General features: G+C 34.9%; 1 protein-coding gene across 7 annotated transcripts in view; it reads left to right on the plus strand.

Annotated features, from left to right (window-relative positions):
* Nucleotides 1-12,011, plus strand: part of ASXL3 (ASXL transcriptional regulator 3) — a 160,491-nt gene that overhangs the window by 22,830 nt on the left and 125,650 nt on the right. For 3 of the 7 annotated variants that reach the window (XM_016153915.2, XM_016153921.2, XM_016153920.2), the window contains exon 2: nucleotides 8,941-9,023. In XM_016153915.2, the coding sequence (XP_016009401.2) occupies nucleotides 8,941-9,023 (83 nt within the window). Of the gene's footprint in view, nucleotides 1-5,401; nucleotides 6,904-8,940; nucleotides 9,024-12,011 lie in introns of those variants that run through there. The other 4 variants (XM_016153916.2, XM_016153917.2, XM_016153919.2 and 1 more) reach the window with 3 other exon arrangements.

The following is a 12,011-nucleotide window of genomic DNA, read 5'->3' on the forward strand; positions in this document are numbered from 1 at the left end:
ACTTTATAAGCTTGAACAAATAACCTGAACCTAAAAAGATGAGGTTTAGCTGAGATAAGTATTTTTCAAATGTGTGTATGTCACAAAGAATAGCTATTACCCTGGATAATCAGATATTTGGGAATAAGATTTCAGAGGCTGCAAAATGTATTGAAACAAACACTAGTGTGCATTAAACAAAGAAACATTTATATCTAGCAAGTTTGCAAATTACACCATAGAATTATGCATGGGATTTTAGAAGCAAATGTTGAAAGATCTGGAAGTTTTAGTTGATTGACAGTGTGAGGACTGCTAAATAAAAAAATGCAAGTATCATATTAAGTTGCATTACTGTAATTATAGAGGTTAGCAAAAGAGAAGTATTAGTTTCACTATACTGTATTATATTTTCATCAAACTACATGTAGGATGTTTATCAATGCTATTTAGTTTATTTCAATGAGTATAATTCTTAAAGGCGTGTTTTACAAGTGACATTGGCAAATAAGAATATTCAAAGAAGAGTGTTTTGGAAGGTAGTATCAGCGAGCTCTTTTATGTGAGGATTGATGGAAGAAACTGAGGCTCCATTAGCTTGGAAACAAAGGGAGACTGGGCCCCTAACAGTGTTTTCAAACAGGTAGCGATATATTATGTGAATCAATTACTAAACCCCATTTTGTAAATTTGTATAGCACAATTCCCTTACTTTAAGCTTAGATGTTAGGAAAGTGCTTGGAATTTAATATTAAATAATTATTACATTCAAAGGTAAAAACTAGTAGTACATAGTAGAAATGATAGAAAAGCAGAATTTTTTACTTGATGCACGTAAAAAACTTTTTAACAATTAGTAGGCTCTGAATAGAGTAGACTGCAAATTTCTATTGGGGGAGGATTTCTTTTTCATTAAAGGGATGTTTTACTTAAAAAAAAAGGGTTAACATTATCATTTAAATAATTATTAATTTTTTAACCTTTTTTTGCACATCGTAGAAATTCTGAGTGTCCCTCACTTTGTTTTAGTTTTTGATTTTTTCTCTTTGAAAAAGAAATGCCAGCTGTTTCAAAAGATTAGAAACTTATGGAGGTAGAGAAAAGTTGCCAAATTCCCACAGGAAATTAGAATTCAGTTCTCAGTATTGTCTGCAAATTCAGGTAATGATGACTCTGAACTGTTCTAGGCCTCAGAAAGGCATTTCTCTACTCTCAGCTATGCTCAGGTTTTATGAAACTGGACAAGTAAAATAATTTTACCTTTGTAAAACAGAATTAACTTCGGATGGATATTCTATGGTACTCTATATCACAGTTGCTTGAAAGTTTGTCTCTAAGCATACATTGTTGGAGGTAAGCTGTTACTGTTGATAGTCTATATTTTTACTTGATTTATAACACAAGTTTAAGATGATAATTTGTCCCTATAGCGTACTATTCTTCCTAGGTTACAGAACAGAGTCTAAAAGAATATTATATAATCTTACTTGCTAAACACAGAAGAAAGACTATTGTATGATGAAACTAGGTACAGCATAGTGCAGGATTACCTCTGAATGTGCAGTGGAATAAATTTGGCAGTGATTAGGTGATGAGAGATGGCAGTGTGGGGCTAACCTGATTATAGAAACTCTGGTACAGTTTATGCAGGAAATCTCAAGGATCACATCTAATATCCATCAATTCGTTGTTATTATTGTTGTTGTTGTTGTTAGCCCTCATCTTTGTATTGAAAAGATTCATGTTTCTAGGCTGAGCTCACTGCCCCCCTCCCCAAGTAATAGTATTAGCTAATGTTTATTAACACATATTGCTGTACAGTCGTTCATCATATTGGAATAACAAGTGCTTTACATTATGTCATTTAGTTCTCAACATATTTACAAATGAGGAAGTGAAGAAACAGATCAGAGAAGTTAAATATCTGAGATTGGACAGTGAGTGAATAAAGGTTTCCTTGTCCACCTGACTCCAAAGCTCATAACTTTCTTTATTATTCTATAAAAATTCCTAATGTAGAGCAACTCAAAACATAGCCCCAAATTGACTTGGTCTTTACCGAAGCCTATTTAGCAGTGATACAGACGTGAATGAGGACCAAGGTTCTTGATCTCAGGAGGCTTGCAGTATGGCAGGAAAAATATCATTAAATAGATAATACTGATTAATGACAGTTTTGACAGCTGCTACCAAGGGAAAGTACTGTTTAAACCATTATCTGAGAGTTTGAGAAAATATCTGATTATTCTTAAGTGTGAGATTACTGAAGTGGGGATTATGAGGTAGATATTGTGTATAATATCTTCACTGTAGGCCCTCAGTTTCTGTAAACCCCGTGTGCTCATGACGAGAAACTATTTAACTAGACTCATCACTTAGAGGCTGCTCATGGACTCTTTATTTTCTTGGAGGCATCTTTCTTCTGGGTGAAGTAGGCCTGATTCTCAGAGCTATTATAACAAAATTTCCATATCTTTTACGTCACAAATATTACATTCACAAATACTACTATGGCATATAATTTCCCCATGAAATGCATGGAAGCGGAATAAAAAAATTATAAGTATCATCTTTAAACCTTTACCTAGTAATCGCATATCTTAAATGTAGAGCACAACCTAATTGAGGTTTAGGCGAGGTGCTGTCACTTTTTATGTGATTTATTTCCTCATCTGAGTACTTTTAGTGATCCAAATTCATGTTTCATCAAAATGACACAGACCTTTGAGGTTTCTCAAGAATAGCGGAAATAGGGAATGTTAAATACATGAATCCTGAAATCAATTGTAAGATATGCATGACCTCTAGAGGCTTAGCATTGAGGAGCTGTCTAATAAGTATTAGATGCTCTTATTAAATTTAAATATTGTAATCATCAATATCATCATGTATACAAGTCTTGTCTTTCTACTTACTGGTTTTGTTACCTTGAACCAATTACTTCAACTTTGTGCATCTCAGAGAAAGTTAATTCTGCCTTTCCTATGCATCTCTTTGAGTTATAAAGGTCAAATAAAATGTGTTGTATGAAAGCAAATGAAATGATATATGTTTTGTGAGCACTCTGTAACTGTAGAGAGCTATGTAATGGCTTATTTTATAATCCCCAAATTATTTACCTGAGACATGAGACTTTAAACAGCTAAACATTTTAATGAACTGCCAGTATTGATCATAGGAAGACATAATACTATTAGAAAGAGGGAGAGAGCCTAGTGTTTGATGCAAATCTAAACATATATCATTGAAGTGATTTTAAATTGTGAAAATCTTTTTATTTTGAAATCAAATAAATAAACTCCAAATATTTTATTTAGGGCCCTCAAACCCAAGATTTTAACCATTAGATGAATACTGGTCTAATGTATTCACCTTAGGGATACTGAAATGACTTTCCTCTTTGAGAGACACCAGGGAAATCTTGAGTAGGCCTTAAAATATTTGAAACATTATATTTATTAGGTTAAAATAATTGAACCTATAACAGAAAAAAATATATTCTTAGCTTTGCCTGTGCCCTTCTCTTGATGGTTTGGCAAACTCTCTCTCCTCTTAACTATGTTACTGTCCTTTTTGCAGGTTTTTTCTCCTTTTACTGGGACATATAGAAGGTCTAGGGGAAGGTTGTTTCTGGGATGAATCTATCTTGACTCAAGTGGCATGAATCTAGATGTCTTTGAGATAGGCTCTGATATAGTCATGTAAGTAAAGAAGATAAAATCCTGTGGTATATTTGGCAATTCTACACATCTGCTCACAGACTCTGAAAAATACAAGAGAATCCATTGCTAGGAAGCTAGCTGATTGTATATATTTGTATTCCTAGCCCTGGAGGTTTTTTTTTATTTTTGGAGAGCAATACTGAATTTGAAACCTGCTGGGAGTGGCAGTGCAGAAGAAAGAAGGTAGTTGAGAATTGAAAGGACTTTAGTGTGTGAGGCGGAAGTGTGAGAGGTGCAAGACACAACTCCTAGGGAGTGAGAGTGAAGTGGAATCACAAATATAGCTCTAACACAGGAGAACAATTTGTTTTACAAAGAAAGATAGGACATTTTATGTGAAGCTTGAACACTGTAACAGACTGATTTGTGTAGAAAAGATAGTGATATCTGGCCAGTGGTTTCCAATTACAGCCTGTTCTTAGCAGTGCTAGCTCTACTAATTCTAGCTGCAAATATTCTTAGGGAAACTTGGTGGTTTTAGGGGGCTATTTTTGAGGACATAAATTATAAAGCAGCTCAGTTTTCAGCAAAAATTTTTGACAAGAAGTAGAAAAGATCAGTTTTTATCCAAAGTAAATAATGTAGGAAAGAGAAACAGCTATTGAAAAGGAGACACAATTCACATTACTTGTAGAAAATATGACTCTGTAATTGTATACTGTTGGATCTATTAAGTATTCAATTAGCTGTTCATAGAAATAATAATAATCACAATTCAATGAATTTTGTATATATTAGCAATAAAATGTGAGAATATTATCTGAAAAAGTATTCATCGTTGCAACTGAAAATATAAAACAATAAAAAGCTTATTACAGTTTGTAAAATGAAACTTAAACACATGGAACGATGTGTGTAAATTTCTTTAAAATTTAATTAACTGTCTCATTTAATTCTAATCTGAATTTCATTTGGAAATATAAAGAAGTGAACAATTAAAAATTTAAGAAGGAATAATGAGAGGACTATCTTATCCAGATAGTAAAATGTATTATGACAGCAATTTAAAACTGTGTGGTGCTGGCACAACAATTGATCAAAAGATCAGGGGGAACATAGCAGGACCCTTGGATCAGCCCCAAGGACAGCGGTTTGCAGTTTATTTGAGAAACCCTGAAAATTCCCAGAAGTTCCTTTAGCCATTGGAGGGAGTAAGAATGGGGGCTCTAAGCTCTTCTGTTTCCACCTCAGCAAGAGCAGCTCTGCTTTTGTGCATTTTGTATATTGGGTTCCCACATTTATATGTTGGTTTTACATCCAAAAGAGTTTTCATTGCTCTAATGTTAATATGTGGTGGAGGATGCCTCACTAACCATGATGAGCTTAAGAAACAAATTATGTTGGAGAATCTCGACTTATTAATAGGAAGCAGGAGGCTTCAGTTAGTGCTTCACCTTAGTACAAAAACATAAATTACAGATGAATTTAAATATAAAAACATAAAATAACTTGAAAGAAATGTTTTTAGATATTTGCATGCTTCTTGGGTTAAGGGAATTTCTAAACATAAGAGCAGTAGAAGTAACAATGGAAAAATCTGATGCAGTTGTTAATATGGAAATAGAAAACTTCACATCACCTAAAAATATCCAAAAAATAAGCAACAAAAGAAATGAATATGTGTTATTAATATGAAAGTAATTAATATTCTTATTTTATAAAGCTTTTTACACATTAATAAGAAAAACAGACATATCCAAAGTCCCATATCCTATTCCATAAGATTCATTTGAAAAAACCTTTATCCTCATTAGTGTTTACAGAAGAAGTATAATAAAAAGAACAATGAATTTCCTGTTAGTTGACCTGCTAAGTTGGTAAATATTACTAAAAAATTCATGCTTAACACTGGTAAAGTTGTGGTGAAGGAGGCAGATTCAGTTCTGAGAGTATAAATTATTAAAATCTTTCTGGAAATAGTTGGCAGTGTGTTAGAGACATGATGGAACTTACATTCTTTGACTCAATAATATTCTAAGAATGTTTCATCCAGTGTATTTTTCGGAAATTCATATTTATTAATTGAATTTTTTAAAACGATTAAAATACCTGTCCTTAGTGATATGTTAATTATGATGCCCATTTTGAAGAATTCAGATTACATAGAGAAAAGACAACTAATAACATATACACATACTTTGTAAAATTATATTAAAAAATAATGTGTGTGAATAAAAAAACTAGAAGGAAAACAAATATTAGCAGTAGTTAATGTTCTTGGTTATAGGCTTGTGAGTGCATTTTGTTTTCTATAATATGAGTGTGAGTTGTATTTTTCTAATTTTTGCTATCAGAAAGCAAGATTATTTTCAGTAATTATCCATGGCAAACTTTAAAATTGGATTTCTTATTTCGTCACAATTGCATTATTATTGCCCGAGCCAGTCTGAACCCGTTTCGATTATCTGAAATAGTCATTAGACCTATTTGTGGAAAAATCTTATTGTGATAAATAGTCTTAAGAATTGTGGCTGATCTTACTCCCTTCCCTGCTCCATTGCGGCCTTGACCCCAGCATTTAAAGAGGTAGTTACAAGATGGAAAACAATTGGAGGAACATGTTAAATTCAAAATAAATATTACATAACCATGAAAACATAGTCAAATACTAGTTGTATTTGAAAATGTGATGAAGGATAATCCAGAGAGTATAATTTTACAGGACATATGAAACTGTAATACCTCAGAGCCAAGAGATTGTTGGGGCAATGGGCAGTTACTCAAGCTAACATTTGGACCTGGTGACTTACGACGCCATTTCACTCTGACTGCCGCTTCTTTCACTGTAGCGTTTGAGTATGGCTGCCTGAGAGTCTGATTCATGTCTCTGCCATGTGTCACATTATTTTGATGGTATCAATGTTTGTTCTGTGAAGGTAATTTCTCTCTATCTTTTGTTCTATTAATGTTCACACAGCTAGTTCAGCGAAGCTTGTTCACACCCAGGAACCTCTCCTCTGTCTCCTTTCTCTGTCTTTCAGGAACTGAGGGTGGCTTCTGGTGTTTTGTGTGGCTTCATTTCCTTCCTGCCTCTCATCCACTTCATGATGTAATTCTTGGCACTTTTACTTCCTTTGTAGAGTAGGATGTGATGTCATAGAGAAGGGGACAGGGCTATCCAAATTCTCTCAATTGCTGGGAGGAGCTGCCCAGGTGTGCTGAGGGGCCTGTACTCAGGAAGAGAAACAGGGAATCCTCCACAGTGAGTAACCCCACTTTCGAGTGCACCCAAATTTCTGTTAAAACGTTGCCCAGTACACTGAAGTTACCTCTTCGGCCCTTTCTGGATTTAATCAGTTTGCCTTTTGGACATTCCCAGTTCAGCTCAATTTTCCTCCTGTCCTTTCTCCTCTATCCCCTTCTTTCCGCCATCCTGTACCTCTCCTCTCCAGTTCCCCCTTTCCTTGCTTGCTTACTTGTGTATGTCTGTGTCTTTTGACCTTCTGCCCATATCTTTTCTGAGAGACCATCAGTGTCCCCAGCATTGCCTATCATTTGGGGGTGATGCCCACCCTATATATGGTCCAAGTGGCCATAGCATCTCCTTTCAGTAATTCATGAGAATGTACTGCTCTGCTTACAGTTCTTATTTTACAAGTTCTGTCAGCTTTTTTGTTCTCATGTCTATTTCTTTTTCTCCCTTCTTTGTGATTTAATCTTTCCCCCTTTCAGCTCTATTATGCAGTTTCCTTCTTGCCTTTTTTTTAAACCAATATTTTTACACTTTAGTCCTCTTCCCTGTACAGCTATGCCTATGTTTCTTTTTCCCCCTTTCCCAGTTTTAAGTTCGGCTCTCCAGTGTCCTCTGTGAGGACAAGTTTCCTTCTTTCCTAATGATATACTTGTTGCCATACCCTCTTTCTAATGTTGCTTTTATTTTTATATTCTTTAAAGAACTTACCAAGTACGACTAAGGGACTGATCCAAACTGGGAAAAATGGGGAAATTTCCTGGGAACTAGACAGGGGACAAGAAGAAAGTGGCCCTAATGGTGAGGTGGGGCTGGCTGTATGTAACTCATTGGAGGACCTTGATGAACAGAACCTTTGCTAGTGACCCAGTTGAAATTTGGCCATGGATAGTAGGAGAGATCACAGAGCTCTTTTGAACAGATGTGGAAGCCTTTTCCATTTTAGTTTTTAGAGTACCCTATTAATTCTTAAAAATTGTGATCCTTCTGGTAAATAATCACAAAATAGAAATCTAGAATCTTTAAGTTGTATGGGGCCATGACTTGTGCAGAAGCTCCTGTACAGCATCTTTAAGTAGGTGTTGTCTGCCCTAGGAGGGAGTCATTGTGAAGATGTGTGTAGACTTGTCTCTTGTTCTCAAAGGTGGTCCCTGTAGTTCACGTTGGTGAGCAGTGTGGACACTGCTATTTACTGCTTTCAGTACATTTAGTTAAGTCTCTGGATAAGTAAAGGAACTTGATTTCCAGGGCCAATGGTCTAATGCCTGTGGAATTAGCTATGTCCCATGTATCATTATGTCCCATGTATTCCTAACACTTTGTTTAAAATAACTCCCTTCTATTAAAAAATAAGTAGGACAGAAGGAGAGAGGAAGAAAATGGGATTCAGTTTATACAACTGAGATGGGCTGAATGGGAAGAGGAAGGGGTTTACTTGAAATTAATTGGAAAAGGCAAAAGAAAGGAAACTGAGCTGAACTGGAAAACGTATTGTAATGAGCCTTGGGTTTCTGTATGCTTCTTTCCATTTTGGCCACAAAGTATTTTTTTCTCACTTTATTTTTAATATAAAAGAGGTTGATCAAAATATAAATCCAGTGAAGTTATTTTTGACCAGCATTTTGTTCTCTGCTATTGGTACTATTCAGGCTCCATGTTTCCAAGGTCCTGGAAATTTAGGAAACATTTTAAAAGCCTGAAAGCATGTCTTTAATCATAAAATATTAGTAATTTTTAGTAAAGGAAATTATGTGCATTTATTAACTTGTTTTTTTAGGCTTCATGTTTCATATTTTTGGTATATACACCTTTGTGACAATTTTTGAAGAATGGCCCCTATTGTTGCAGAATTTCCATAAATGTCCAGAAAAAGAAATTATGTTATGTTTTCACTTTGGACACTTGAGCTGTGTGATGGGACCTTATTTTGATATAACAGCCCCTTACCCTTTAGAATTTTAAGGAAACATTGCATGATTTATACATGTTTTTATTTTGTATGCTTCTGTGCAATAATCTATGAATCTTATGTTTATTTTTATTTTTTAGGCACTAGAAAAACACCCCAACTCACCAATGACAGCAAAGCAGATATTGGAAGTCATTCAGAAAGAAGGGTTAAAAGAAACAAGGTCAGTATTTATATTTACATTTTCTGTTTTCATTGATTAATAATTGCCACTAATTACAAAGCAATAGATGTATTTAGATATTGATATTGTCATTGATTGAGAGTTAGGTAAACACCTGCAAATTCTTTTGTGACTGCCACATACTTGGATGACCCAAGATTTCCTTGGAACTGCGTGTTGCTTCATAAATTACATTAGACAGGTTGTTATGGAAGGTACTTCGTTAACAAAGAACAGTGCTATGTGAATTGGCCACTTATTGGAGTCGCTCCTCTTTCTCTTTCTTGTAAAAGGAGATTGTGTTTCCGAAAGTGAATAATGAAAGAGAAACACTTTTACAGGCTTAATAGATAGATCCCAGGATATAAAGATGAACTCAGCTGATAAAATTCAAAGTGCCAGCAAATGTGGTTGAAAATTTAGTCTTCTTATGTTTAGAACTCCTCTACTTGGAGTGTCATTAATTAGCTTTCAAGCCTTTTTTTAAAAAAAGTTTTATCGAGATATCATACAGCATAAAATTCACCCTTTTAAATGTACAGTAATTCAGTAGTTTTTAGTATATTAACAAAGTTATTCAATTATCACCATTTTCTAGTTTTGGTACACATTCATCACCCTAAAATGAAACTCCAATACCCATTAACGGTCATTCCCTATTCCCCCAGCCTCTGGTATCTGCTAATCTACTTTTTGTGTCTATGAATTTGCCTATTCTGGACATTTCATATAAGTGGAATTATACATTACGTATCCTTTTGAGTCTGGTTTCTTTCACGTAGCATAATGTTTTCAGGGTTCATCAGTGTTGTGGCATGAATCAGTGCTTCAATACCCTTTTGTTGCTAAATAACATTCTATTGTATGGATATACCACATTTTACCTATGACAATCCTTTTTTTATTAGCTTTACAGTTTGGCTGTAGTAAGCAGTTTAGGGCTATATATATGGTATTACTCAAAGAGTAAAAAGTTTGTTAGAGAATAAAATAACCATAGAGTTGTCATATCTGTGCTACAAAGTAGATTTGTTTGTACGAAGTTGTCCACCTGCAAACCACTGAGCATGCAGTAGTTGTACCTCGGTGAAAATTAAACCTGCTGAGCTACCCTTGGAATGTTTTGACTGATGCTGAGATATTACAGCTGAGAAAAATGGATATCCTTATAGGGCTAACTTTTCCTAGAAAATCAGAATTACCTGTAACTCCTGTAATTGTGAAGTGTGGGTAATATCAACCTCTACCTGTTTAAAATACATCTTTGGAAGTTCAATCCATGAACATCACGATTTAATGGATATATAAGACACCTAGTCTCAGAATTTCATTTCTATTTTAGATGCTTTTTCTGCTTGTTCTGAAGAAACAGCCCGAGATAATATAACTACATCATGTTTGCAATAATCGTTCTCCCATATAGTGGAGGCAGCAATGGGCAGGGAAGTTGCTGACAGAGCCCTGTAGCTCTATTAGAGGAGATCCCGTTCTTCTAAGCCAGATGTCAGTGTACGGAGTTAGAGAACAAAATGGGGACACCTGGAAATTAATTTTCTCCTTGCCTCCTGTCAAAAACCCTGAAAATATTTGTGCAGTTTAGAAAACACTGAAAATGTTTGTGCCAAAGCCAGAAGAATAAAAGAGATAAAAATCTAAGGATATCGACTCATTTTGAATATGGGCTCTGTGCCAGAAGAATCTGCCAGTGCAGACAGAAAAAGCAGATCCCATAAGCAGACATTTGAAATTTGTCCATTACATTTTTCTCCACAGGAGTGACTATGCTGCTATCAGTTGTTACATACTTTGAGAGATAAAATTCCTGTACCACAGCTTTGAACAGCATTTTAATTGCCCTTTTTGTGACAGCATTATTTTATATTTTTCAAAATGCCAGTCTTCTCAGAATGGTATATTGAAGGGTTTTAAGCATGCATAGTTGTGGTTAACAAAAACAAAAAACAAAACAGCTTCTTTAGAGAGTGTAGAGCAGTAGTACCTGCAAGGAATTCACAAGTTGAACAGGCAAAGAGAGAGATGATAGTTCCCTTTAAGTTCTATTCTGTAAAATCAGCTGTGCATTGAAGGGCCTCAAACTATGCATTTTATGTTTCTATTTCTAAATTTCTTTAAATCTCCTCCTGCTGTCAGTGGGGACCTGTTCCTTATGACTGGTATATCTGTGATCACTCTTCCGTCTTTTCTAGTTCTAGTTTGCTTATTAGGATCATCTCTAAAGTAAATGTGTATAGATTTTGAATGAGTTTTGGGCTTTCCTGCATGTTATTATGTTTTAGGGAACAGATTGACATTTATTTTGCCTGCTCAGTATATTATTTTGCTACTTTCCACATTCTTAAATATTTTCCAAGTATTTAAGGCAGTTGAATAATTCAAGTATAACTGTACCTATCTTTCTTGAGTTACATTTAGAAATCCCATCATCAAATGTAGTTGTTTAATTTTTAAGTATTTATTAATGGCATATTTTTCAAGCAATGCAGATTTGTGATATGCTTGGATAAATGTAGGGGAGTGACTATGAAAGTTACTAATATGGCCGTGACCTTCTGGTGGACTCTTTTCTATGGGTGAGAGATTGTATTAATAATAGTCTTACCCCAAACAGTCCACCATTGTACCTAGCATTCTAGAAGAGGCAAGATTGGGTTTTTAGTTTATCATCATTCTTAACGTGGCTTTAAAGTAATGCTATTTGTTTCAGGTACCCTAGGGGTCCTTTATTCTATATGTTAGGTAGAGCTCCTATAGCGTTTACTTCACTGCACTATAATTTTGTCCTTATTTGTTTTCCCGATGGTCTGTGAGCTCTTTAAGGGCAGGGCACCTAACACTCCTGGCACTTGGCAGACAGTCAGTAATTATTTGTTGAGTAAATAATCTTTCTTGAGATGTTAATTTGCTGGTGCTTAGCGGTGACTTTCGCTTGCTTTTAGAGTTAAGACTTCTTTTTAACATTACATGTTA

This window comes from Rousettus aegyptiacus, unplaced genomic scaffold (assembly GCF_014176215.1).
Source record: "Rousettus aegyptiacus isolate mRouAeg1 unplaced genomic scaffold, mRouAeg1.p scaffold_m13_p_12, whole genome shotgun sequence".
NCBI classification, from domain to species: Eukaryota; Metazoa; Chordata; class Mammalia; order Chiroptera; family Pteropodidae; genus Rousettus; species Rousettus aegyptiacus.